The sequence below is a fragment of the Eptatretus burgeri genome, unplaced genomic scaffold (assembly GCF_056783735.1).
Source record: "Eptatretus burgeri isolate ZD-2024b unplaced genomic scaffold, Ebu_testis_v1 Ebu_testis_scaffold_3160, whole genome shotgun sequence".
Classification (NCBI taxonomy): domain Eukaryota; kingdom Metazoa; phylum Chordata; class Myxini; order Myxiniformes; family Myxinidae; genus Eptatretus; species Eptatretus burgeri.
Window position 1 is genome coordinate 57,028 of NW_028225108.1, and position 24,557 is coordinate 81,584.

Here is a 24,557-nt window from a genome sequence, read left to right on the forward strand (position 1 = left end):
ACAGTGGGGAACAAAGACATTAGGATATCTGTGGAAGGGAGAGGGATGGGGCGGGGAACATGGGGAATACAAGATGGACATTACAGGGACTTTCAGGAAGGAAAGCAGGGAATTTGAAGGAGGTGGGATTGGGTGGATTAACAGGGGTAGAAAAGATTGAGGATTTGGATGGGGGATGATAAGAGGTGGTGGTGAACAACTGTTTTGAAGGCCTGGAGGGAAGAATGGGATTGAAGACGATTTGTGAGGGAGTTTATTCCATAGGTGGGGAAAAAGAGGAATGAAAGAGTGAAGGTGAGCAGTGAGTCGTGATTTTGGTAGTTTTACCAGAAGGGGGTTGTTGGCAGACCTTGAGCGCCCTGCGGAAATATGGTGGGGACAGATCACAGACATAGCGAGGGGGGCGAGACCGGAGAGGAGATGAGACCAGACGTGTTCCTGGGGGAGTGAGGGCAGTGCATGGAGAGTGAGGAATAGTCTTTGATGAAGAGAGCAACTCCTCCACCAGGACGAGGCTCAGGTCTGTCACACCGGAGGAGGGAGTAACCAGGGAGAGATACTTGGGAGTCAGAGACGTCTTGAGGGAGGAAAGTTTCTGTTTGGCAGATTATGTACGGTTTGTCAGTGGAAACCTGTATGGAGAGATCTGAAAGTTTTGAGGGAAGGCCCCAGATATTTGAGGTCCACACTGTTAATGAAGAGGTAGGGGAGGAGGCTTTGGGTGCAGAGGGTGGGAGTGGATGGGGATGGTAGGACAAGGCAGGAGGGGGGGAGGAGGTAAGAAATTTACATCATGTATTCCCCATCACTACAAGATCATAATTGTGAAGTTTCACGCTGATCGATTAAGCGGTTCCAGAGAAAACATTATTTAATATATTTTTTCCTCAATCCAACATGGCTGCCAAATCATGTGACCTATCAATTGTTCCAAAACAAACGAGTACACACAACGAGTGCGGAACATTTGTGTGGTTTTCCCCCCTTGAGGAGGCCACCATTTTGTAACCATGCCAACGATAAAACATGTTCGGTGTTGTCATTTGAACATATCCACAATCGACATGCCCATGATGAATATTGTACATTGGACGTTCCATGCATTTATCAAATAAATAATTATGTCATCTTAATAATAATAATTATGATGTTTCTTTCCTCCGTCCATTTTCCTATGTGAAACAAGTGGTGCGGAACAACCCGGGGTTTGAAAAGCTCTGTCTGGATCAAGGCTTAACGAGAGATGACTCCACGTGTTGTGAGGTTACGGAACAAACCTTGAATGGGAAAAGATTGACCTCGAAATCTGGGATATGTTATGATGTGGGGAAATTTTCTGTTCGTTGATTAAAAAAAAATGTTTTGTGTAAAGATAAGAGTCCTGCTCTTCAATATATTTTAATAAACATTTCAACCTTGTTTGTCATTTTAATAAATAATACACTTGAATAAAAACCTGTATCGTGTCATTGAATGAATCCGTGATATGAAAAGGTTCCAGCGTCGTCATTTACACAATTTACAGGGAACAACATGTAAAGTTTAAGAGATTATATTGTTGATCAAATCGCCTTTCTGAACCCATGAAACACCCTCTTGAAATGAGTCAAATTCACTGATACACCTTGTACAATGACACACACACAAACACACACACACACACACACACACACACACACACACAACAAAGACACACACGCGTCACAGAGAGCACCCACGGAACCACAAATGTTTGAATGTTGTGTTGTGTTGACCGATCTCACCCATGTGTTGAGAAAGTGGGTACTATACTTAACAATTAAAATCAATATTATGTTTTTAAACATAAAGATATTTGAAATGATTATAAACTCCCTCGATATGAAACATATTCCATACACGATATTTTAAAAAAACTGTGGGTGATTAATCTGTTTGTTCGTGTGTTTTTAATCTAAACACTATTTGTATAGGGGGTGTGGCAGTTTGTTCCCCCTTGAAATGACATCGAAAATCCCATTGGACAAGTTCATTGTGCCAGAGCATGTGCCAGAACAGCGCGTCGCTGCGTCCACTTTCCGCCGGTACTCCAGGGGCCTCCGTCTGGCCATCCCCCAGGCAGATGCCAGGCCCATCCCCATCTGCTTGAGATGATGGTCAACCTGCTGCAACCATGAGGCACGTGGTCGGCCCACTGGCCTCCTCCACTCATGAGACTCCCTCGCTGAGAGAATCTGGTGAGCAGGATCAGCGTCAGGAAAACGAGCCACATGTCCATACAGCCGCAACTGACGCTCACGGACTATGCAGGTAACAAATCTCATCCGAGTCTCTCTCAGCAACCGCTCGTTGGACACAAAATCCGACCAGCGATAGCCAAGGATTCTCCGAAGAGACCTGGTACCAAAGGAATTAAGTCTCCGTGTCAGATCCTTGGTCAGAGTCCAAGTCTCGCACCCATAGAGCAAGACTGGAAGTACCAAGGACCTGAAGACTCGGACTTTCGTCCTCCCGCACAGGTACCGGCAGCGCCACACCCCATGATCCAGTGAATCCATGACTCCCCAGGCCCGACCCAGACGTCGATTGACCTCTGACTCACAGCCAGCAGAGACATGAATATCACTGCCAAGGTAAGTGAATCTCTCCACGACCTCAACATCCTCACCACAAACAGACACAGACAGGACAGCAGCATCCAAGATGTCACCGAAAGCCTGGATCTTAGTTTTGACCCAAGAAACCCGTAATCCCAGCGGCTCCGACTCCTCATTCAGCACCTCGAGGGCCCCCAAAAGGATGTCTAGAGTCTCCGCAAAGATGACTGCATCATCTGCAAAATCAAGGTCCGAGATCTTGACATTCCCAAACGATGCACCGCAACTTGATCTCTCCGACATCCTCCCTAAAATCCAGTCCATACAAGTGCTGAAAAGTGTGGGGGCCAGTACACACCCCTAATGAACTCCTGGAACTAGTAACAACTGGAAATAAGTCAGAGATGGTACCACCACACTTCACAGCACTCTCAGTACCAGAGTAGAGTTCAGACATCAGATCGATCAGTTTCAGTGGCACCCCACGAAGACCAAGAATCCTCCAGAGGACATCCCGATTCACTGAATCGAACGCTTTACAGAGATCAACATAGGCTGCAAGCAGCCCCTGCCGAAACTCTCGTCTGCGTTCGGTGAGAACACGAAGTGCAAGGATACGGTCAATCGTTGACCTCTTTGGTGTAAAGCCTGACTGCTCTGGACGCTGGTGCTCAAGCAGATGGTGGCGAACCCTATCGAGAATTATCCGAGCAAAGACCTTGCCCGGCACTGAGAGCAGCGTCACCCCTCGGTAGTTGTTGCAGTCTTGGCGATCGCCCTTTCCTTTCCAGAGAGGAACAACAAGGCCCCTCTTCCAGTCAGTTGGGATGATGCCTGTGTTCCAGGCAGAGCACAAAACTGCATGCAACGACACGAGTGCAGCATTTCCACCAGCCTTGAGAAGTTCGGCATGGATGCCACAGATCCCTGGAGCTTTGCCCCGTTTCAACTGGTTCACCGCAGCCCGTGTTTCCACAAGCGAAGGTGGACCACAGTTGATTCGAGGGTCAGCAACAGGGATTGTAACACCCTTGACGTCCAACTCGACAGCTGGGGGATCAGCCAGGTACAACCGCTCAAAGTATCCGGCCCAGTGGGCCTTCACTTCAGACTCCTCTGTCAAGAGCCTACCACTCTCTGCTCGAACTGCAGTGCTCCGAGGGATGGGCTTGGATGAACGCAATGCGCGAATTCCCCTGTAAGCGGGACGAGAATCACCTGTCCACAGGTGATGCTCTACCCCCTGACATATTCCTCGCACATAGTCCTCCTTGTCCACCCTTAGCGCACATTCAGTTTTACGCCTCAGCTCCCTGAACAGCTCAGCTCTCCCATTCAGCCTGGCCCTGCGACTCTGGTCAATGGTATCCAGTGTCCCTTGAGAGACAAAATTCTTCTTTGCCCTGTTTTATTATTAATTATTCTTTGCTCTTTGCTCTTCTTTGCCCTTCTTTGGCACGTTCAATGCTCTGTGAAACCACGCCCACACCCGATTTTTAAAATTCCATTGGACATGTTCAATCGCTGTGATAGAGTCCCTCTATAGAGAGAGTAGCGACAAGAACGATTTGACGCCATTTTGAATCCATTCAGTGCGGTGAGCGTGCGGAGCCGCCGTGTCGCACTCGTGCATTGAACCGTGTATTCCATGATGTTCTCCGTGTATGAGAGATGGGAATGGTCTTTTCCATGTTGATAATGAACAAATTATGTGAAGATGACATAATAGAAGAGTTATGACAACTCAGAGCCATATGATAAAGAAGAAATTCACAGAGCTGTTTGTGATTTAACAGTCACAGACATTTTGAACCATGACAAAGAAGGAATGAACTCGACAAGTGCACGTTCTGCTTATTTCAGCCACATTTTAATTTCAGGGAGGCGAGAGCCAGACTCGAACTCTCACCTCCCTGCTTATACATGTACAATGTACAATACAATGTGAAGAGTAATCTTTGTATTTCTGCGGTTGTTTGACCTTGTTTATCGTGTGTGGGTATATATTTGTGTTTGTTTTATTGTCATATTTCAATTATTAATCTAAACTTTGCTGCATGTTTCCGATCATATATTAATCCCACCAAAAATAGAGTAGCCCACCCCACCTGGCCCCCTCATTCCCTGTTTCCCTCATTTCCCTTATGTTTCCCTCATGTTTTCCTCATTCCCTGAAGGTAAAAGCCAGTCCCGACCATTCTACACTCCGAAGTTAGATGGGCTCCCTTCTATGCTTCTATGGAGTGTCGACCTGTTTAGTTTCCTGAGATCTGGCAGTCCACACCCACACCTATAGATTTTAAATCTTTGGTATAACGTACTCTTAAAAGTTAGGGTTAGGGTTAGATTTAGGTTTAGGGTCAGATTTAGGGTTAGGGTTGGGGTCAGAATTAGGGTTAGTGTTGACCCGAACCCTGCCTTTGAAGAGTGGGCCGTGTTAGCCCGTTCTCCGTTCATTCGTCTTTGTTTTGACTTTAGTTTGACTTTGACTTTGAGTCTGAGTCTGACTTTGGAGACATGATCTCGAGTCTAGACCCTATATTAATTGATCTCGCTCGAAGACTCAAACTCAAACTTAATTTTAAATAAAGACGCCTTCCCCTTCAAGTGCTAATTAATCCACGAGCAATGGATAACAAGCCTGGAAAGCCAAAGCAAAGGCCAGTCTCACTCGCAGCACACAAATATACGCATATGGGACCATTACCACCATCACACTGACCTGGCAGAGAACTGACGAAGAAGTTGCTTTCCATCCAACACGAATGACACTGTTCTCCCAGATTTTCCGTCTTTTAGCATCTGATGGAAATCTATACATCTTGAATCCCTTCTGAGTTCTATTTGTGCACCTAAGGCGCAACAACCTGTCATTTTGTCGTAAAATCGAAGTAAGACACGAATGAGAACGCTGCGTACAGCGGGAACGTTAAAACGCTGACTGGTATGCGTCCGATCCTGTCCGCGATAGACTCAAAATCGCTCCACTCAATCACGTGACTAGATTTTTCCGGACCCTCTATGTCCCTACTCTCTCTATAAAGGGACTCTACTCGGTGAAACCACGCCCACACCCGATTTCAAAAATTCCATTGGACAAGTTCATTGCTCTGTGAAACCACGCCCACATCCGATATCAAGAATCCCATTGGACATGTTCATTGTTCGGTGAAACCACGCCCACACCAGATTTCAAGAATCCCATTGGACAAGTTCATTGCTCTGTGAAACCACGCCCACATCCAATTAAAAAAATTCCATTGGACAAGTTCATTGCTCTGTGAAACCACGCCCACACCAGATTTCAAATTTCCCATTGGACAAGTTCAATGCTCCGTGAAACCACGCCCACACCCGATTTCAAATTTCCCATTGGTAAAGTTCAATGCTCCGTGAAACCACGCCCACACCCGATTTCAAGAATCCCATTGGACACGTTCATTGCTCGGTGAAACCACGCCCACACCCGATTTCAAGAATCCCATTGGACACGTTCATTGCTCGGTGAAACCACGCCCACACCCGATTTCAAGAATCCCATTGGACAAGTTCATTACTCTGTGAAACCACGCCCACACCCGATTTCTAATTTCCCATTGGACAAGTTCATTGCTCGGTGAAACCACGCCCACACCCGATTTCAAGAATCCCATTGGACAAGTTCATTACTCTGTGAAACCACGCCCACACCCGATTTCTAATTTCCCATTGGACAAGTTCAATGCTCCCTGAAACCACACCCACACCCGATTTCAAGAATACCATTGGACATGTTCATTGTTCGGTGAAACCACGCCCACACCCAATTTCAAGAATCCCATTGGACACGTTCATTGCTCGGTGAAACCACGCCCATATCCGATTTTAAAAATTCCATTGGACAAGTTCAATGCTCTGTGAAACCACACCCACACCCGATTTCGAATTTTCCGTTGGACAAGTTCATTGCTCTGTGAAACCACGCCCACACCAGATTTCAAGAATCCCATTGGACATGTTCATTGTTCGGTGAAACCATGCCCACACCAGATTTCAAGAATCCCATTGGACAAGTTCATTGTTCGGTGAAACCACGCCCACACCCGATTAAAAAAATTCCATTGGACAAGTTCAATGCTCCCTGAAACCACGCCCACACCCGATTTCAAGAATCCCATTGGACATGTTCATTGTTCAGTGAAACCACGCCCACACCCGATTTCAAGAATCCCATTGGACAAGTTCATTGTTCGGTGAAACCACGCCCACACCCAATTTCAAGAATCCCATTGGACACGTTCATTGCTCGGTGAAACCACGCCCATATCCGATTTTAAAAATTCCATTGGACAAGTTCAATGCTCTGTGAAACCACACCCACACCAGATTTCGAATTTTCCATTGGACAAGTTCATTGCTCTGTGAAACCACGCCCACAGCCGATTTCAAGAATCCCATTGGACATGTTCATTGTTCGGTGAAACCACGCCCACAGCCGATTTCAAGAATCCCATTGCACAAGTTCATTGCTCTGTGAAACCACGCCCACACCCGATTTAAAAAATTCCATTGGACAAGTTCATTGCTCGGTGAAACCACGCCCACACCCGATTTCTCATTTCCCATTGGACAAGTTCAATGCTCCGTGAAACCACGCCCACACCCGATTAAAAAATTCCATTGGACAAGTTCATTATTGGGTGAAACCATGACCACACCCGATTTCAAATATCCCATTGGACAAGTTCATTGCTGAGACAAGATTCTCATGTAAAATTATACTGAATACACTTTTCTGTACATTGTGTTGTGTACGTGGCTTGTCCCTCCCTGCAAGTCGGACAACAAGGTAACCCTTTTTGGTTGTGTGGAGGATCTGGTCATGTTCATGCTGTAACGTATGTTCATTTCCGGTTGTGGTTCTTTGTGCTCCATGATCGCGAATAAACGTCACTTCCGGTCTGGCCCAACATGGAGTCCTGAGTATTTTACACATGCGATGATGATACCAAGCAAGCACGAAACACTGAATACGGGTCTTCACCTCGACGCACTTACTATTTAAACACCACACGATGGGGAAACTGTCTGAATGGAGATGAACAAGGTTGATGGAGGAGGAAATGTAAAATAACCAAATAAAATAGAGGGAAGGCAGGAGGTGAACATAAAATGGCGGGAAGGGAACGGGTGAACATAAAATGGCGGTTGTGATGTCGTGGCACCATCCGACAAAGAGGATCTCAGATACAGGGGGACGTTTGACCCGTCGTGCCTTCGCTATATCAATTCCACATGAATTCAATCGAACAGTTTATCGGTTTAATCTGACTGGGGAGGAAGAACATGTGGACAGCGACAGAGACATCGGTTTCGGACAAGTCTGACCGTAACGAGCACTCTCAGCGCCCTCGATCTTCACGGCGATGTCCCAGGTGCTCTGTCCGGTCTTCGGCTCCGACTGGACGAGGTCTGCATGTCAGTTCCATCGGACACGTCTCTCCTGGACCCCTTCGTTAACCACACCACTTACACCAATGTTCCTCTACTCGGACGGGCTCACGTGACCACGTGACCACGTGACCACGCCCTTTTGCACAGCTCGTGCCGTCTCGCGCGCTCGTTCGCCCTGGCCCCGCCCTCCGCGTTTTGATATCAAGCCGCGACGGAGAACCCCGCCCCTCTCTTCCCCTCCCCTTTACCCCGCCCCTTCCACAAGCCCATAACACCTCGTCTCCGATCTCCTTCACAGTGAGTGCAGGCTGTGGGGTCATTTGAAGAGATTAAGGGAACGGGTGGAGTGGGAACTCTCCTGAAAAATCAACTTTACGCTTTGAAACTTTAAATTAATAATCTTAAACTGAGAAAAATCATCTTAAACTGAGGAAAATCATCTTAAACTGAGGGAAATCATCTTAAAATGAGGAAAATCATCTTCAAATGAGGAAAATAATCTTAAACTGAGGAAAATCATCTTAAACTGAGGAAAATCATCTTAAACTGAGGGAAATCATCTTAAAATGAGGAAAATCATCTTAAACTGAGGAAAATCATCTTAAACTGAGGAAAATCATCTTAAAATGAGGAAAATCATCTTAAAATGAGAAAAATCATCTTAAAATGAGGAAAATCATCTTCAAATGAGGAAAATCATCTTCAACTGAGGAAAATAATCTTAAACTGAGGAAAATAATCTTAAACTGAGGAAAATCATCTTAAACTGAGGAAAATCATCTTAAACTGAGGGAAATCATCTTAAAATGAGGAAAATCATCTTAAACTGAGGAAAATCATCTTAAACTGAGGAAAATCATCTTAAAATGAGGAAAATCATCTTAAAATGAGGAAAATCATCTTAAAATGAGGAAAATCATCTTCAAATGAGGAAAATAATCTTAAACTGAGGAAAATCATCTTAAAATGAGGAAAATCATCTTAAAATGAGGAAAATAATCTTAAACTGAGGAAAATCATCTTCAACTGAGGAAAATAATCTTAAACTGAGGAAAATCATCTTAAAATGAGGAAAATCATCTTCAACTGAGGAAAATAATCTTAAACTGAGGAAAATCATCTTAAAATGAGGAAAATCATCATAAACTGAGGAAAATCATCTTAAACTGAGGAAAATAATCTGAAACTGAGGAAAATCATCTTAAACTGAGGAAAATAATCTTAAACTGAGGAAAATCATCTTAAACTGAGGAAAATAATCTTAAACTGAGGAAAATAATCTTAAACTGAGGAAAATAATCTTAAACTGAGGAAAATAATCTTAAACTGAGGAAAATAATCTTAAAATGAGGAAAATAATCTTAAACTGAGGTAAATAATCTTAAACTGAGGAAAATCATCTTAAACTGAGGAAAATCATCTTAAACTGAGGAAAATCATCTTAAACTGAGGAAAATAATCTTAAACTGAGGAAAATAATCTTAAACTGAGGAAAATAATCTTAAACTGAGGAAAATCATCTTAAACTGAGGAAAATCATCTTAAAATGAGGTATATCATTTTAAACTGAGGAAAATCATCTTAAACTGAGGAAAATAGTCTTAAACTGAGGAAAATCATCTTCAACTGAGGAAAATAATCTTAAACTGAGGAAAATAATCTTAAACTGAGGAAAATCATCTTCAACTGAGAAAAATAATCTTAAACTGAGGTAAATCATCTTAAACTGAGGAAAATAATCTTAAACTGAGGAAAATAATCTTAAACTGAGGAAAATAATCTTAAACTGAGGAAACTAATCTTAAAATGAGGAAAATAATCTTAAACTGAGGAAAATCATCTTAAACTGAGGAAACTAATCTTAAAATGAGGAAAATAATCTTAAACTGAGGAAAATCATCTTCAACTGAGAAAAATAATCTTAAACTGAGGAAAATAATCTTAAACTGAGGAAAATAATCTTAAACTGAGGAAAATCATCTTAAACTGAGGAAAATCATCTTAAACTGAGGAAAATAATCTTAAACTGAGGAAAGTACATGGGAATTAAATAACTAGGGAAGAGGAAAAGGAAGGAGGGAGAGAGGGAACGGGGTGAGGGGAGGGAGGAGAGAGGGAGTGAGTGTGGGATGAAGGAAGGACAGGGAGAGAATGGGAAGGACAGGGGAAGGGGTGAAGGAGAACGAATGAAAAGAATTCCCGAACACAAGGAACTTCAACACAGGACTTTAAATCCTTCAAGCTTGTGCAATGGTTGCCAACCTATGGTTGTTCTTCCTCCATACGTTTTAAAAACTGAACGTCAACCAAGATGAAGAGAAAACCCGAGGGAACGACAAACAGAAACCCGAGGGACACTGGGCCACACATTGGGCCATCACGCTGGGCCACACACTGTGCCACACACTGGGCCATCATGCTGGGCCACACACTGGGCCACACATTGGGCCACACACTGGACCATCACGCTGGGCCACACACTGGGCCATCACGCTAGGCCACACACTGGGCCATCACGCTGGGCCACGCACTGGGCCATCACGCTAGGCCACACACTGGGCCACACACTGGGCCATCACGCTAGGCCACACACTGGGCCACACACTGGGCCATCACGCTGGGCCACACACTGGGCCATCACGCTGGGCCACACACTGGGCCATCACGCTAGGCCACACACTGGGCCATCACTCTAGGCCACACACTGGGCCATCACGCTGGGCCACGCACTGGGCCATCACGCTAGGCCACACACTGGGCCATCACGCTAGGCCACACACTGGGCCATCACGCTAGGCCACACACTGGGCCATCACGCTAGGCCACACACTGGGCCATCACTCTAGGCCACACACTGGGCCATCACGCTGGGCCACGCACTGGGCCATCACGCTAGGCCACACACTGGGCCATCACGCTGGGCCACACACTGGGCCATCACGCTAGGCCACACACTGGGCCACACACTGGGCTATCATGCCGGATCCCATACTCCAAACAATAATTCCCGATGTTCGCGCCGGCTCGGACTCCGTGCACCGAGATGCACTCGGACTGCAGGATGCACGCACACCCCGGTGATCATCGTGGTGTAACCGCTGTTCCCAACCCACAAGGAAATATTCCCTGTACGGTGTGTTTGTTCGTGGTGTTTTAAAAGATATATCTAACCACATATATCAACCACCAACAACCACATACCTATATCCACACACATACACCTTTCACCAACACACCATGCACACACACACACCACCACCATATATACACAACCTCTCACACCACCAGAACACATATATCACCATCAACACAACACAACACACACCAACAACTCCCATCGACACACCATCACCATTCACACACCACCATCCATACACCACCGTACGTGGCACCCACACATCATTATGCACACTCACGACCGACACACCACCATCCACACACCATCACCGCACAAACACAACAACCCAAGGGACGTTGAAGCCGATTCACGGGGAAAAATCACAGCACCGTGGGGAAGGGTCCGTGAATGAAAACATCGTTGTGGTTCTTTCTGTGAGGCGGAACTTCCCCCCGAGGTAATGGCACCCAACATATAGCGGGTCCTGAGAGAGATATTTTATTATTATTAAATTATTTATGAACAGGAAGTGTTGGGATTCGTTCGTATTCGTCCGGTTGGGCCTTCCATGATGTCCACAGTCCACTGGGTCTGTGGGACAAGGTGCGTTACGTCGGCCTTTTCGTTTGGTCTTCAATCCCCGACTCCTTCACCTATTATTTACTTTACCTTCACACTTGACCTCTTCACGCACGCACACCATCTACCTGAGGAGAGTCGGGAGCACGCACGCACACCATCTACCTGAGGAGAGTCGGGAGCACGCACCCACACCTTCTACCTGAGGAGAGTCGGGAGCACGCACGCACACCATCTACCTGAGGAGAGTCGGGAGCACGCACGCACACCATCTACCTGAGGAGAGTCGGGAGCACGCACGCACACCATCTACCTGAGGAGAGTCGGGAGCAAGCACGCACACCATCTACCTGAGGAGAGTCGGGAGCAAGCACGCACACCATCTACCTGAGGAGAGTCGGGAACAAACACCACAGCAGCCTCATTAGCATACGAGCGCCATTTCCCGCTCAAACTGCGTGTCATTTCCCAACGTGTGCCGTACTGATCCGGACTCCTTCACTCCTCTTCTGCATCACATTTGCACCTCCTTCTCACGGACTCAACACACCTCCAGTTTTCTTCCCTCCTCACCCTCATAAACTTGGAAATGTAGCTTTCCCAAGAAACATCATGTCCACACACTCAAACATTCCCCCGCAAACCACACACTCAAACCTTCCTTCACACACTCAAACATTCCTTCACACACTCAAACATTCCTTCACACACTCAAACATTCCTTCACACACTCAAACATTCCTTCACACACTCAAACATTCCTTCACACACCACATACACAAACATTCCCCGCAGACCACATTCAAACCTTCCCCTGCACCCCACACACTCAAACATTCCTCCAACCCCCACATAGACAAACATTCTCCCGCAGACCACACACTCAAACCTTCCCCTGCACCCAACACACTCAAACATTCCCCTGCACCCAACACACTCAAACATTCCCCTGCATTCCTTCACACCGCACACATTCCTCCTTCCCCTGCATTCCTTCACACACTCAAACATTCCTTCACACACCACATACACAAACATTCCCCCGCAGACCACATTCAAACCTTCCCCTGCACCCCACACACTCAAACATTCCTCCAACCCCCACATCCACAAACATTCTCCCGCAGACCACACACTCAAACCTTCCCCTGCACCCAACACACTCAAACATTCCTCTGCACCCAACACACTCAAACATTCCCCTGCACCCCACACACTCAAACATTCCCCTGCACCCCACACACTCAAACATTCCCCTGCACCCCACACACTCAAACATTCCCCTGCACCCAACACACTCAAACATTCCCCTGCACCCAACACACTCAAACATTCCCCTGCACCCAACACACTCAAACATTCCCCTGCACCCCACACACTGAAACCTTCCACTGCACCCCACACACTCAAACATTCCTCCACACCCCACATACTCAAACATTCCTCCAGACCCCACACACTCAAACATTCCTCCACACCCCACACACTCAAACATTCCTCCTCACCCCACACACTCAAACATTCGTCCACACCCCACACACTCAAACATTCCTCCACACCCCACACACTCAAACATTCCTCCAGACCCCACACACTCAAACATTCCTCCTCACCCCACACACTCAAACATTCCTCCATACCCCACACACTCAAACATTCGTCCACACCCCACACACTCAAACATTCCTCCACACCCCACACACTCAAACATTCCTCCACACCCCACACACTCAAACATTCCCCCTCACCCCACACACTCAAACATTCCCCCTCACCCCACACACTCAAACATTCCCCCTCACCCCCCCCTCAACGGAGCCCAAGAGGAGACACGTATTGAGTTCGTCCGACTGAAGGTAATTAATGACAAGTTAACATTAATTACCGTTTTACTTTAATCAAACGATGACAGAAACAATGAAGATGTTTTCCCGAACCCAAATCCTCATGGTTCGTGATTGACGGTGAACTGACGAACTGACACGTGATCATCGGGGACGAGCGGTGAACCCGTGTGAACCCTTTCAAAGGTCATCTTTAACAGGGATCAATTAATCAATTAACGGGGAATTAATTAAACAATTTGATGTGAACGAGACAGACGTGACGAGGGTTTGGTTTGAATAGTTTAAATGTTTCATTTCAACAGAATCTATTTGTTGATAATAGCTTAAGTGAGTGATCAATAACCAGCCTTTACTAACTTGTGTTTGATTATAACTACATGGTGTACCACGTGACGGGTCCGTCGGGTGTGAAGACCCCACCGCACGTCCGTCCGCGAGAGCACACGTGGTGTCGCCATTTTCAGGGAAAACAAAAAGTGACGCGGGAAACGCGTCATCATCATGGGGTCACGTGATCTCAGTCCTCCCAAATGTTTGTGTGTTGATTGATCCAATTTTGGTGAAGATCGGAACTCAGATCTCGACACGAGAATTATTTAATTTTAAAATGATTCTTCATCATTGAGAGATGGGGTTAAAAACTATGCATAGCACGATATCTCAATAAGTTATGGATGGATTCACACAAAACTTGGTGGACAGGTTGGGAGTGACACTGGGAAGAACTGATTCGATTTTGGTGAAGATCCGAACCCAGATCTAGACACGAGAATTATTTAATTGTTAACTGATTCTTTACTATTGAGAGATGGGGTTAAAAACTATGCATAGCACGATATCTCAAGAAGTTATGGATGGATTCACACGAAACTTGGTGGACAGGTTGGGAGTGACACTGGGAAGAACTGATTCGATTTTGGTGAAGATCCGAACCCAGATCTAGACACCAGAATTATTTAATTGTTAACTGATTCTTTACTATTGAGAGATGGGGTTAAAAACTATGCATAGCACGATATCTCAAGAAGTTATGGATGGATTCACACGAAACTTGGTGGACAGGTTGAGAGTGACACTGGGAAAAACTGATTCGATTTTGGTGAAGATCGGAACTCAGATCTCGACACGAGAATTATTTAATTTTTAAATGATTCTTCATCATTGAGAGATGGGGTTAAAAACTATGCATAGCACGATATCTCAAGAAGTTATGGATTGATTCACACGAAACTTGGTGGACAGGTTGGGAGTGACACTGGGAAGAACTGATTCGATTTTGGTGAAGATCCGAACCCAGATCTAGACACGAGAATTATTTAATTTTTAAATGATTCTTCATCATTGAGAGATGGGGTTAAAAACTATGCATAGCACGATATCTCAAGAAGTTATGGATTGATTCACACGAAACTTGGTGGACAGGTTGGGAGTGACACTGGGAAGAACTGATTCGATTTTGGTGAAGATCCGAACCCAGATCTAGACACGAGAATTATTTAATTGTTAACTGATTCTTTACTATTGAGAGATGGGGTTAAAAACTATGCATAGCACGATATCTCAAGAAGTTATGGATGGATTCACACGAAACTTGGTGGACAAGTTGGGAGTGACACTGGGAAGAACTGATTCGATTTTGGTGAAGATTGGAACTCAGATCTCGAAACGAGAATTATTTAATTGTTAACTGCTTTTTCACCATTGAGAGATGGGGTTAAAAACGACATTGCTTGATATCTCGAGAAGGTGAGGACGGATTCGGATGGTAAATAAAACGAGGTGTGTGTGTGTGTGTGTGTGTGTGTGTGTGTGTGTGTGTGTGTGTGTGTGTGTGTGTGTGTGTGTGTGTGTGTGTGTGTGTGTGTGTGTGTGTGTGTGTGTGTGTGTGTGTGTGTGTGTGTGTGTGTGTATGATTTGCAAAAACATTTGTTCTTGATATTTATTCTCATTTCCCGAATATTCCCATTAAATGATCTCGGTCGTCCTTCAGTCCAGGTGATGAACCCTTCAGGCCGAAACCCACAGTCACACAACACCTCGGGTGCACAAGACCAACATTCAAGGAGTCAAACTTCTGGGGGTTCTTCCTCAACGCCATCGGGGCATGCGGACCAAAGGCCCCACGTCGGAATCGTACAGGTATTCACAGGTGTTTCGTCATTTTAGGAACTCGAGAGTTCATGACACACATTACCCTGCACAGTCTTGAGAAACAAGAACATGAGCGGAGTCTACGAGCGCCATTTTTGATTGGTCGTGATGACGTGAAATGCTGCAATATTTTGTCCAAGTACTGCACTCTGCAAAGTTTTGAAAGTTTTGAAAGTGTCACAAAGGCGATTTGTGTTCTGCAGTGTTCATGCATATAATTCAATTGAAACAAGAAGAAGAGTTTTGTGTGGTGTTTGTGACTTTGTGTACCGGTGTGTTATCTTATTAATAAGAGCCAGAACTCGAACTTCCACTTTATAACTGCTGGCAGTGATGACCGGGTACCAAGACGTCCCGCTTTGATCGGACGCCTGACCCTGACTTCATGACATTATTATTCAGTTGAATTCAGAATAGGAATGAAATTAAACAAATGGAAGACCAAATTGGTGCAGTCCCGCATCAAAGTCGTCAGAAGGAACCTGAACACACAAAAAGCAAAGATGAAGTCATCAGGAGGAACCTGGGAAAATAGGATTCGGGTTTCAGCTGCTCCTCCTCCTCCTTCAAACCCATCCAGGAACAGCCAAGTGAGCTTCATTCAAATAAAAAAAATTAAAAAATCAAAAAGAACCCAGATCAAAAAATTCAATAATTCTGGCTGCCAGACCATACGTCCGATCAAGTTGAAAGTTCAAGCATGTGTTCCCCATCACCACGAGATCATAATTGTGAAGTTTCACTTCGATTGATTTAGTGGTTTCAGAGAAAACATTATTTAATACTTTTTCTTCAATTCAACATGGCTGCCAAACCATGTGACCTATCAACTATTCCTGAACAAACTTGTACACCCATGGATTGGGGAACATTTGTGTGAAGTTCTCGATCTGTCTCGCCGTTCTGGAGAAGAGGATTTTTGCGGGTTTTAGAGTAAATCCAATATGGCTGTCAGACCATGTGACCTATGACATCATATGTGTGAACCTTTTGTTCCGCATGGAGATGCGGTCACACTTGTATAGTTTCACTGCGATGTGTTCAGCCACTTCAGAGAAGATTTTTTTTTTGAAAAAAACAAACAATATGGATGTCGAATCACATGACCGATGATGTCATCAATTTTTTTTTCTTCTGTAGACCATTTTATTCCGAGATGACCCTCAAAAATGTTCATACTGTTCAGATGTAGCGTTCTACATATGCAATTTTGACGTCATAACGAAGGCACCTATGACGTCATAAAAATCACACTCTCCTTGGGCAGTGGTAATTAAATGAAGATATAAAGAATTGTAGAAAAAAAAAACTTGTTCGAAAGTTCAGTGCCATTGATACAGTGTGGTTTTTAACATGTTACATCAGCCCTTCGTGCCTATTGTATGTGTTCTTTATAACATCCTTAAAAACAGGAAGTTTCCTGTTTGGAATGATTTTCAATTCGGTTTGAGTGCCAGACAGACAGACAGACAGACAGACAGACAGATAGAGTAAATTTTTTTTTTATCTTCCTCAACTTTGCACGTGTGTGACCAAAGGACCAAGCGATTGAGACTTTCTGGAATATCCAAACAATAACTCTTCGAAAGTTTCTCAATTCTGCTTCTTTGTTTCACCAATGATAGGCATTTCAGTTCCATAACACACGTGATCATTCTTCCCCCAAATGGACACACAGAACTGCTGTCATCATATGCGCATGACTGTTGCGATCATCCATTCATGTCCCCCTCGCAAACATTAAAGACCAAAATCACCTCCCTCTCATAACCAACATCGAGAACAGTGCTCCCCTCCCCCTTTCTTCAAATCCTCAAACCCCCTCCCAACCCAATGTCCTGAACTCTCCCTCCCCAAAAGCCTCAACCCCTCGATCCCAACTCTGTCCTCTCTCTGCCCTCCCTCCCCCAACCCAGTCATCTCCTCCCCCTTTCTTTTTCAAGTCCTCAACTGCCCCAAACCCCAATTACTCAACCCCCTTCCAACCTCAAGTCCTCAATCCTTCCCAATGTCTCAATCTCCCTCTTCCAACTCCACACACCCTCACGCCCAACTCTCTGTCCTCCCCTCCCCATCCCTTCCTGTTCTTCACAACGTTACACAGAGATACACCAGGAACGTTGGAGCATGAGAAGGGCATTCGGCCTATCATGCCTGCATTAATTGTTCTTGTCCCCCTTTGTTAAGAACAATGTTAAAAGTAAATAAAGATGGAACATTAAATTCACAATCACTTCCCCTTTCCTTACCACTGGTATAATTAATGGACCGGTGCTTGTTTGTTTGTCGCGCGACTCCTCCTACAGTTGTGGGCCGATCACATTCGGACTTGCTACGTGGGATCAGCATGACCCCAATTAGTGTCTCGGGGTGTTTTTTTTAAATCTTTACCGGTGCTCTTGGGGGGAGGGGGAGGGAATGCAAATTCTCTATGTAAATATGTATCGTGTAGCGCCACCTCCAGGTGTGGGAAGGTATTACAAGTCACCACCATTTACAGCACAGTATACCTGTCCCCAGGTCTTCCAGTGAGGTGAGGTGTTTTAAATTATCAGCAGTAGTTATGTTTTTGCTTCATGCAGGTAACCCGTCACTTTTTTTGCGTATGCAGAGTTGTCAGTTGCCTATACACCGTCCAAATAAAGGTATGCGTCAGAAGAACGTGTTGCATGCTTGAAACAAGATCGCCCGTTGGGTGGGATACTCTGCCAATTGATCACCAATGATACATGGAGTGATAACTGTCAATAGGTATCAGAGGATGTGGTCATTTTGTGGTATTTTAATGTATAAACGGTTGTTGTTTTGCAATAAATGTAATAATTCTGCTTGTCAGCACCTCCTGAAAGATCCCCCATACCTAGATGTGTGATGTCACGTGTGCATTCCTTTTTCGTTTCAGTTTTCTGGCCCGCTAAGTAGAAGCTCAGGTCACCAAAATTCACGCATGTCGCATGCTGCGAGTGGAACTGCGAGAGGACAATACTATTATCTTGGAGATAACTGGCATGTCCCAATGAGCTGGTGGTCCCCTCCAAACGTCACACCATCAAGGGGCATCGATCGTGGTGCGAGTGGTTTTTCCGGAGCACACCATATTGATCTTGGGAAGAGGAGTAATATGGGTGAAAGGATGGATCGACATCACTCAGGAATGGGAGATCATTCTGGCAACCATCCGCCACAAAGACACGGTCCCTCAAGCGGTCCGCCACAGACAAGCTCCGCTTCTGTCGCTCGGCAACCTGGGCAACCACACCATGAACATCAGGTTGGGGAAGGAATTAAATTGCGTCGGCATTCTGAAGGGAGATCAGGCTCTTCCACAGAAGGGAGTCATACACCTGATTCTCCAGGTAGTAACACTCGTAAGACATGGTGCTGAGTCTCCCCAGAAATGAGAGATCGGCTTCCTCCATGTGCACCACCAAGAGGTTGAGAAAACCATGGGATATATATGGAGGGGATCTCGCACGGATTTAAATTTACCAGCTGTTTGGAGAACCTGGATCTTGCATTTTACATGATGTGTCATTTTGGTCACGTGGGGAGTCTGTTTTGTGCTCTACGTGGGATTTGTTGCACAACTTGATCCAATGGGGCCGCAAGTCGATCTGTAAATCTCTTATTTGTAACTTGAGTTACCAACACACAAAGTTTTTTCTGAACTCGGTAATTAAAGTTGTTTGTGTTTAAATCGTCCTTCATTCATCACTTGGTATTGTCATTTCAAAATGTGGAATAAAAGTTATGAATCTGGAAGAATGTGTTCAACTTCACGATATATCCTTCACTTGTACAACATGACGTCTGCACAAACATATGGATGAGAAAAGGGCAATGACAGCGACTTGCACCTTAGCATCTCCAGGCAAACGAACTTCGCGAGTGAGTTTCAGTTACAGAGTTTCATGCCCTTTTATTCATTTTGGTATCTATCTTCATCGTGGGAGGAATAAACATAAGACTGCGTGTCCTGACGCTCACCTGGATCAGGAGAAAGTCACCCAAACCCCCCGCAGACCTCCTTAGACCCTGAATTTTTAGATGCCGTGAACAAACTTAGGTACATCACGGGTGATGAAGGTTGTGGTCAAGTTTCAATGAAATTGTGTGTGTAGTTCGGAGAAGAGAGCGAATAGCTAATTTGGGGGTCAAAAACCCTCCCGTAGACTCCCTTAATGAGTGCAGATTTTGATGCGGTCAACACCCCTTCGCTGGGCATCAGATATGAGGCTTGTTGCCAAGTTTCATCAAAATCGTGTCTTTGGTTCAACCGATAATGACTCAAGTGTTTACGGATTGACTCAATGATCGACACCGACAGACACTGCTCGGTCGCACGAGCTCCCCGGACTAAAGTCCAGGTGAACTAATGATGGCTTGAGTGCCAATGCTTCAACTTCGTTGTAATTTGCTAAAAGGCCAGACAAGGTGGCCGAGTGGTTAAGGAGATGGACTGCTCATCGATTGCGCTTTGCACGTGTTGATGCAGATACACATCAGTACAAATTAAAAACATTTATTGAACAAACAACCAGATTATATGTGCCAGCACAAGAGATCCTGGACAGACAAATTTACTCCAGATCTCTCAACACAACTGGAGAATCTTCATCTTTTTTTTAGTTTCCAGGAAGACACAGTTTTTATCATTTTCTGACACTGACTCCAGTTCACCCGGTCTTGACAATTTCCAGGTGAACCTCATCTTCAGTCTTCTTTGACAGCTCCTGCTTCAATGGTTGGAACACACATTCAAACCCAGACATATTAATCGTACAGAATGCTGGAATGACGTCAAACGCCAACTCGAATGGCCATGAAACAAGTTTCCATCATATGTAGGTTAAAAGTCAGTCTGCTTCTCCCAAAACTGGGAATATATATTATCTTGAAGCGACCAGAGCGCCTGTACATTTTCTTAAGTCCACATTCCAACTTGTTTGTGTCTTCCAAACAAAATTCTCAAGATAGTTCTGCATGACAGGCAACTCTTCTTTATATTCAACCTTCTGGCAAAGTTAAACCTGTTTACACATTTAATATACAGGTGATCTTTCCACCAATCACATCTCACTTTCAGGCATCACTCGATAAGGAAAATTTCTCATGTGGGTTTTGACAGAAACTCCCTCGTGTTTCATGGGGAACCATCAGAGATTTACTTATTAAGAATGAATTGTTACGAATGAATAACACTAATGCGAACCACCCATTCCTCACCCAAACTGTCATGGCCTTGTTGAAGGCCACTCTTCCTTGAAGATCGATAATAATTAAAATAATTTCTTAAGAATAGGTTGGTAGTGTGAAGTTTAGTCATGTGACATGAACTCACGAACTCGGGCCTTACAGGATATCGTTGTCTTCATCCTCCTCGGAATGCTTGCATTGATGGTCGGAGAGGAAGGACAGAAAGATGAACACAGGGACCATCACCACACTCACAATGATCTCCACCTTGTTTGTTTTGTCTGATGTCGCTGTCTTTGAAGTCGTTTTCTTCTCTGAAAATATTTTCGGAACAGGGGAGGTGGGGAAGTGGTGGGCTTGGGGGGGGGGACAGCAACAATTTCATAAAGATGTCCATGTGGGAGGGAGTTCTTGTAGTGTGAGTTGGTGTCATTGTGTCTTCCATCTGTCATGCGATCAAAGACCAAAAAAATTGGCCGGGGGAAGCTTGGCCCAAGTCTTTGATAAACCGGCTGGCCAGGCCTAACGTTCGACTGAGATTAGGGCAGGACTTTAGAATCCATTCATGGTGCTGGCAATAGCTCCCCTACTCTTCGTGAAGGACACCGTGGGATCTTTAATGTCCACCAAGTAATGCTGACAGACGGGACACCCGTTTAACATCCGTAGTTTAGGTTTAACATTTATTACGTTTAACACGAAATACGACGACAATAATAACTGGAGAGTTCATGGAACACCTTGACGGCTTAACCCACAGGGTCTTGAGAAAAAGGTCATGCGAAGGGTCTTTTAAACTCCCGCTTTGCATTTTGCACCCAACAAACAACGCTTGGTGCTGCCATATTGTCTGAATGCTGAATCTCACAGTTACTCTCCCCCCGGGCCATGAGATGGCGTAAAAAGTTTTCCAAGTTCTGCGGGAAGGATTCTGAATGTGTCAAGTAGACGATTTGTGTTCTTCAGAGTTCAAGTATAAATTCAAGGCGGTTTTAAAGAATGTAGAAAAAAACAAAAACACATTTTTTTCGAAAGTTCACCACCGCCGTATTTAACATGTTAAATTAGTTATTCGTACCTGTTGTTTGTGTCCTTTGTAACATCCCTCAAAGCAGTAGGTTTCCTGTTTGGAATGATTTTAAATTTTGTTTGACCGCCAGACACAGACTAAAAGAATTACCTTACTCCTCGATGCATGTGCGTGATTGGGAGGAGCTTCCGTACAATTTTCCAAATTCAGAGCCAAAGTCCTGACTGCTAAACTGCAGGTTCGTGTTCCACAGTATTCAGAATGTAACATTCAATTTAAATTTAGTGTTTCTTGCTCATAGACTGACATCTGCAGACAGACAGACAAAGTGAACCGATTGCTCGACCCCGCTATTCGATCGTGCTCGTGGGGGAAAATACACAACACAGTGCAGACGTGTCGAGCTTAGATGGGATCGCACGAGCTTTACCGCAGCCACACATTCCCACCGTTGGTATACTAACACCTTGACTCTGCCACCCCCCCCCAATTCCCTGATTCCAACACCCAACCATCCAACCCCCCCCCTTCCCCCCAGCTTCCCTTCCCAAAACCATAAATACCATGAACAATGAGAGAGATCGTTCGACGATTGACAGTCTGAGGGATTTTCACTTTACACTCGTACACGGCGGTGTCATCGAGCTGTAGTTCTGTGATGTTTATGGAAGCATCTCCTTCACTGACGTTTCCGATGAATGACACGCGGTCGACATACGTGTCCCTCCCCCGCTGAAGACACCTCCGTCAAAAGTGTGTGTTATGACCTGCATGGTAAGGGAAGGGAAATGGGACTCACGGGATACCTTGAGGGCAGGCAATACCACCGGTGCTCGCAACCAATCCTCATTTCACGAATGATCTCCACATTGCTTGTTTCACCTCCACAGGCATCCTGGAAAAAAATTACAACTTCCTTCCTCCTTCGGTCGAACGTCAAACAAAAAAATGATTCATGAAAGTTCACAAAGAAGTTGGGAATCATTGGGACTGTTGAGGTCGAAGTCGTTGTAGTACTGTAGATAGTAGCAGTAGAAGTATTGGTGGTAGAAGTACAACATGGAGAAACAGTACAAGTAGTTATATATATGAGTATTATACTCATTGTCGTCTAAAAAAATCTTTAAAAAGTCTTTTATCCAAGTCGAGGTTAATGGTAATTTTTTTTACTTCCACTAATTGGTTAAATCGGTATAAAACGTTCTCATGACAATTGTTATTATTTTGGATCCATTGTCAAGGTTCGTGGTCATGGAAGACACGGGTGGAACAGAAACAAAGGAACAGCAACCAGCAGAGAGAGAGAGAGAGAGAGAGAGAGAGAGAGAGAGAGAGAGAGAGAGAGAGAGAGAGAGAGAGAGAGAGAGAGAGAGAGAGAGAGAGAGAGAGAGGGGGGGAAGGAGACTTGGACAAACAAGAGGCTGCCGCCTGCCTTTCTGAAGGATGAGGAATGTCATCACAGAGGGAGGAGTCATCAGCAAATAGAGATTTTTCCAGTCAGAGAGATCGTTGAGGAAGATCAGGAATAGGACTGGGCCCAAAACACTGCCTTGGGGCACTCCAGCCTTGACAAGGAGAGGATACGAAGGGATTCCGTTGAGAGTCTCACGTTGGCTATGAGAGTAGAGGAAGTCAGTAAACCATGTGTGGAGTTGGCCTTGGATGCCACAGGTCGAGAGTATGTGGAGCAAAGCAGGATGCCAGACTGTATCAAAAGAACAAAAGATGTCCAGAGAGATGGCCCTGATCTCATGTCTGACATTGAGGGCCTCCATACATTGTTGAGTAAATATAAGCAGCATGTCCAGGGTAGAGGGGCCTGGTCTGAATCCAAATTGGTCATCTGAAATGAGGTTGTTGGAGAAAAGCAAGGACTTCATATCAACTGCAGTGACGGATTCCATGACCTTGCTGATGATTGTAAGTGAGCTGATAGGTCTGTAGTTAAGGGGATCAGTTTTTGCACCTTTTGTATGTAGAGCAGTGATATTGACGGATTTCCAAGCAGATGGAAGATGACCTCATGCATCTGACAGGGTGAAAAGGGCAGAGAGAAGATGTGCAAGAACAGCAGAGCATGTTTTCAAGACACATGAGCTGATGCCCTCTGGTCCAGCAGCAGAGTCGGAGTGGAGGATTGAAAGAACCTTCTCCACCGCATTAGGTGCAAAAGACACAGAGTCCAGCAGCTGCTGGGTACGACGGGGAAGGATGGGAACAGGGAAGGACGAGGGGTTGGGGACACAAGATTTGGAATCAAACGCAGAATCGAGATATTCAACCTTCTCACGAGCAGAGTCGGCTGTGGTGCCATTTGAAGAGAGCGAACGGATGGAAGGGGAGCGTACACCAGAGCCAGACTTAACAAGGCACCACCAGGTCTTAGAGGAGGGAGACAAGTCATTCTTGAGGTTGGACAGGTGTTGTTTTCTGATTGACTGACCGGACACACACTTGTTGCGGACTTTGTGGGATGCACTGAGATTTCCTTCGGTCGGATTTGCCTTCCAGGAAGAGAAGGCAAGTAGTTTCAGAGCAACTGCCTCACCATAACATTCGGTGTACCACGGGCAAGAAGAAGGACAGGATAATTGAAGACGAGATGGGATGGATCTGTGCATGAGAGA

At 45.2% G+C, this 24,557-nt stretch overlaps 2 protein-coding genes and 2 long non-coding RNA genes across 14 annotated transcripts in view; 2 read left to right on the forward strand and 2 right to left on the reverse strand.

Moving 5' to 3' along the window:
* The window catches only part of LOC147006614 (leucine-rich repeat-containing protein 71-like), a 38,298-nt gene extending 36,896 nt beyond the window's left edge, over positions 1-1,402 (forward strand). For 5 of the 8 annotated variants that reach the window (XM_085868394.1, XM_085868397.1, XM_085868396.1 and 2 more), the window contains one exon: positions 1,187-1,391. In XM_085868394.1, the coding sequence (XP_085724520.1) occupies positions 1,187-1,211 (25 nt within the window). In that variant the 3' untranslated portion in view covers positions 1,212-1,391. Of the gene's footprint in view, positions 1-1,186 lie in introns of all 8 variants that reach the window. The other 3 variants (XM_085868391.1, XM_085868390.1, XM_085868395.1) reach the window with 2 other exon arrangements.
* Positions 1-8,129, reverse strand: part of LOC147006613 (uncharacterized) — a 62,569-nt gene extending 54,440 nt beyond the window's left edge. For 2 of the 3 annotated variants that reach the window (XR_015054721.1, XR_015054719.1), the window contains exon 1: positions 7,944-8,129. This is a non-coding gene — a long non-coding RNA (uncharacterized LOC147006613). The remainder of the gene's footprint in view (positions 1-7,943) is intronic. The other variant, XR_015054720.1, reaches the window with a different exon arrangement.
* A 2,923-nt stretch (positions 8,130-11,052) lies between these two features.
* On the forward strand, positions 11,053-19,469 carry LOC147006615 (uncharacterized). Its single transcript, XM_085868389.1, has 4 exons — positions 11,053-11,142; positions 12,581-13,562; positions 15,544-15,692; positions 18,607-19,469. The coding sequence occupies exons 1-2, from the start codon at positions 11,053-11,055 to the stop codon at positions 13,544-13,546; spliced, it is 1,056 nt and encodes a 351-aa protein (XP_085724515.1). The 3' UTR covers positions 13,547-13,562; positions 15,544-15,692; positions 18,607-19,469.
* A 749-nt stretch (positions 19,470-20,218) lies between these two features.
* LOC147006616 (uncharacterized) lies at positions 20,219-22,787 on the reverse strand. 2 transcript variants are annotated; one of them, XR_015054717.1, is made up of 3 exons: positions 22,494-22,787; positions 21,061-21,214; positions 20,219-20,437 (listed from the first exon to the last, which is right to left on the reverse strand). It is a non-coding gene; the product is annotated as an uncharacterized LOC147006616 (long non-coding RNA). The 2 variants fall into 2 exon arrangements; XR_015054716.1 differs by having other exon boundaries at positions 20,221-20,440; positions 22,494-22,784.
* Positions 22,788-24,557: the final 1,770 nt, after the last annotated feature.

Coding starts and splice junctions, on each gene's coding strand:
- LOC147006615 (XM_085868389.1), top strand. CDS start 11,053: ATGCACTCGGACTGCAGGATGCACGCACACCCCGGTGATCATCGTGGT. Junction 11,143..12,580: donor AAGGAAATATTCCCTGTACG/GTGTGTTTGTTC, acceptor ATTCTCCCGCAG/ACCACACACTCAAACCTTCC.